General features: G+C 62.9%; 1 protein-coding gene across 1 annotated transcript in view; it reads right to left on the bottom strand.

Annotated features, from left to right (window-relative positions):
• Window positions 1-3571, bottom strand: part of MPRIP (myosin phosphatase Rho interacting protein) — a 126988-nt gene that overhangs the window by 33715 nt on the left and 89702 nt on the right. The window contains exon 8 of the mRNA XM_007448416.1: window positions 107-248. Coding sequence (XP_007448478.1) covers window positions 107-248 — 142 coding nt within the window. The remainder of the gene's footprint in view (window positions 1-106; window positions 249-3571) is intronic.

Raw genomic sequence — 3571 nt, 5'->3', positions numbered from 1 at the left:
AGCGTCCAGGTGTGAGTGGGGCCTCGGGGGGTGTGGGGGCCTCGTGCTGACCTTGCCCCCGCCGCCCCGCTTGGCCTTGCTGCCGCCCCGGAGCCCTAACTCTCACCCGCTTCCGGGGGAAGGCCCTCTTCTCGCTCCGGCCCTGGCGAGTGTCGCTTGACAGCGAGGGCCCGGCTGACACGTTGGTCTCCATGTGCTCTGCCTTCTCGATGTCCAAGGCCTCAAATTTCTCTATCACCTGGGACCTCCTGCAAGAGAGAGCATGAGGCGGCTGAGGGGGAGACAGGGTCCCCCAGAGCCCGAGGGGACGTGGTCCGGAGTCTCGGAGGTGCTCCCGCAGCCAACACCCCACGCCTGGCTCACCCCAGCCTCCGGGCTGCCCTCGCACAGGGCCCCGGCAGTGCACACCGCTCGCTCAGCCAGCTCGCCTTGGACACCCCTGCTCCCTCTCCCACCTCCGCTGAGGGGGGCCTTTTGGGGGGCTGCCAGAAGCTCACGGGCAAGGCCCTTCCCTTCCACCAGACGCTTCCTTGCCCTCTGCCTCCCAGCCCCCACACTGGAGTCCCCGCACGCTCTGTCGCTCTGTCGTGCTGACGAACTCGGCAGTCACACGCTCAGCGCTCGGCACCCTCTCCTGAGCCAGACGCATCAGAAGGCACCCAGCACCTTGGAGGGCACCGTCCTCATCACATTCCTCAGCAGGTCTGATGCGGCCCCCACCCCAGGGCATCCAAAATTTAGCAAGAAAAAGACCCACGAATTAACATTGTTTCTGCCAACAGTAAAAAGAATCAAAACCCAAATTAAAAACAAAGCAAGTTGATTTCGTGTGAAAGGGCGGGCGGCATCGTCAGGCCATCTACGGCTGGAGACGGAGCTGAGATGGGAGCGAAGCAGGCGGAGGAGGGGCGAGTAACGTCACACAGCGACACAGCAGGAGGAGGTGGAGAGGGGCAAGACCTGAAAGAAAATAAGGCTGGAGAATGAATAAACAGAAAAGGACTGCTTGTAAAAATCAAATCATGGTAAATCAAAATTATTCAAAGAATTAAAGTAGCAAAAACCCGAGGTGATCACTGAGGAGCGCGACCAGTGAGGAGCCGCGAGCAGCCGCATGGGGGACACGCCCTCAGGGGCTGCCCGCGTGTCTCCGGCCAGAGGCCTGCCCTCCCAGAGATGCCGCCCAGGCAGGCGCCCCGAGATCGCCTCACACGGAGGGCTGTCCTTGCATCTGGACGAGCAGCAGAGTCGAGGGCACCTAGTGAAGGGCCGCTGGGCCCAGAAGCCTAAAGTCTAACTCCATGAGGAAGTGAAGTGGGGGAACCGGCCCCCATCCCGAGGCCCCGGAGGCCAGCTCGCCCTCGGGAGGCGCACAGTACAGGTGGCTCTCAGGGCTTCTTCCTCAGGAAGGCAGAACTCCTGGGGACCCGGCTCCCTGTGAAGCCAGGGCCTGCGGCGCTCTCAGCTCCCGCGGAGTCTCCTCCAAGGACAGAGCTGTCCGCAGGCAGCCTGCGGGGCCAGCAGCGGTGCGGCCGAGGGGGCAGCAGGGGAGCGAGCGAGCGCGGGAAGCCGGGGCGGCGGGAGGGCCTGGGAACCACGGGGAGCTCTCGCGGGTGCTCGGGCTGGCCGGGCGGCTGAGGTGGCCTGTCCCCAACCGACCTGCCGGGTTTAGAGGACACTCTAGGCCCGCTCACAGGCCTCGGTGCCGCCACATGCAGAACGAGAGCTCTTCCAACTGACCCCGGGACCAGAAAGCCCCAGGAAGGCCTTGAGGAGCAGCGCCCGGCGAGGCACAGGCGAATCGCATGCTGCGAGCCGGCCATGGCCGCGACGGGGTCAGAGGAGCGGACAGGGCGGCGGCACCTGCCAGGGAGTCAGCCACGGTTGACTCTGCCAAGTGGGGCCTTTGAAACTTGGGTCCATCGAAGCCCTGCAGGTGTGACAGCAAAGGCCTCCCAGGTGGGCCGGTGACGGGACGGAACCCGACCTCTCCAGACTGCCAGCCAAGGCGCAGACAGGACTGCCGGCAGCTGGTTCAGGGGTCAGTCACCAGCAGTTCAACCAGGGCCACGGCCCCCCACGCTCAGTCGGCAGCAGCTCGCCATCTGAGAAGGATTACTTCCGGGCCAGGGCTTGTCAGGAAACCCACCCCTGAGGTCCCCCAGTCAGGCTCCCGGGCAGCTGCCACTCTGGGTAGCTGTGACCAGCATCCTGCCAATGTGGGGTTCTGTTCTACATCACCAGAGGCAGGAATCCAATCCAGCACTGGGAGGGGCGGCTACTCAGGACCAGAGAGCAGGCCTCGGAGAGTGACAGCAGCCAGTCAGATGTCATGAGGGGTCAGTAAGAAAGTGACGTGACAGTGTTAGGATGCAGCGCAGAGGGGCCCCAGGGCAGCCTGCACCCGGTGAAAGCACATCCCCGTGGTAGCAAAGAGCAGGCGGAAGCAAAGCCCCAGAGATGCCATGTAGCCTGGGCTGCTAGCTGAGAGGGAACTCCAAGCCAAGCAGGTGCGCTGAATGTTAATTCTTTGGTCCCCGCCAAACCAGGGTGTGGCTGCCCACTCAGGGGCCTCCAGGATGCAGCAAGAAGACTGGCCGCCTACATCTGGCAAGTCCGTTGATTTATACTTCTGGCAAGTCCATTCACTTATACTTAAGTGCGCTAAGGACAGCCTCGGCCCTGTCCCGGGTCCATCCTGGCAGCAGGGCCCTCCCGTTCCCAGGTCCGGCCTGGGGTTTATGTCGCGGCTCTGCTGTCCCAGGCAGTTCCCGTGAGGAGCCGCCCTGCTTCTGCGCCCCCGTCTCTGCCCCTGCATACCAGGGTGGTCATACATCTCTCAAGGTTACTAATGAACCAGGCAGACAGACACTGGAGGGCGCCCCCCCCCAGTACAGGTCAGCTTCCCCCATCCCCAGCACTGAGGCACCTTCTGTTTCCTTCTCTCTCTTCCTAGCGCTGGAGGGGACATTTGGGAGAGCAGGTGGGTACTAAGAAGCAAGGGAGCAGGAGAGCAAAGCAACCTGCTCCCAGCCAATCCCTCGAGGGGGAGCCCAGGGCCACCCGGTCTGTCCCTATAGCTCGCCCCAACTCTGAGCTGGGCTTGGGCGGGGGGAGGGCGGCAGCAGGACACTCCACAGACACTTGTGGAACTTGGGTCTGAACCTCTTTCTTAGAAAACAACTTCTTTGAAAATGTAATGAAAACTATGGATTTTCTTTTTCCAGAACATGAATCGTTTCGAGAGGTTCACATCCCGCCAGCAGCCCACGCAGCTGGGTGAAAACCCTCTTGCTGGGCAGATGCTCCATTTATAGACTCAGGAGTGGAAGCTCCTACTGGCAGGGGCACTGGGGCACTCTGGGCCGGGCCTGGGCCTGGAGGCTCCAAGACGGAACCTTGCAAGATCTTGCCCCCCACTCTCCGGGGGAACGAGGGAAGGGCCCTCCTACCCTCAGGCCACAGTCAAGTCCCACACCTCCACCAGCCCCGGCCCAGGCCCATCTCCAAACCCTGTCTCTCCCCAGGCGCACGCGTGCGCGCGCGCGCGTGTCTGTGTTGGGGCGGTGGG

Source organism: Lipotes vexillifer, unplaced genomic scaffold, assembly GCF_000442215.2.
Source record: "Lipotes vexillifer unplaced genomic scaffold, Lipotes_vexillifer_v1.1 scaffold533, whole genome shotgun sequence".
Lineage (NCBI taxonomy): Eukaryota > Metazoa > Chordata > Mammalia > Artiodactyla > Lipotidae > Lipotes > Lipotes vexillifer.
Note: the sequence above shows the minus strand (reverse complement) of the source record. Positions and strands in the feature narration are given on the sequence as shown.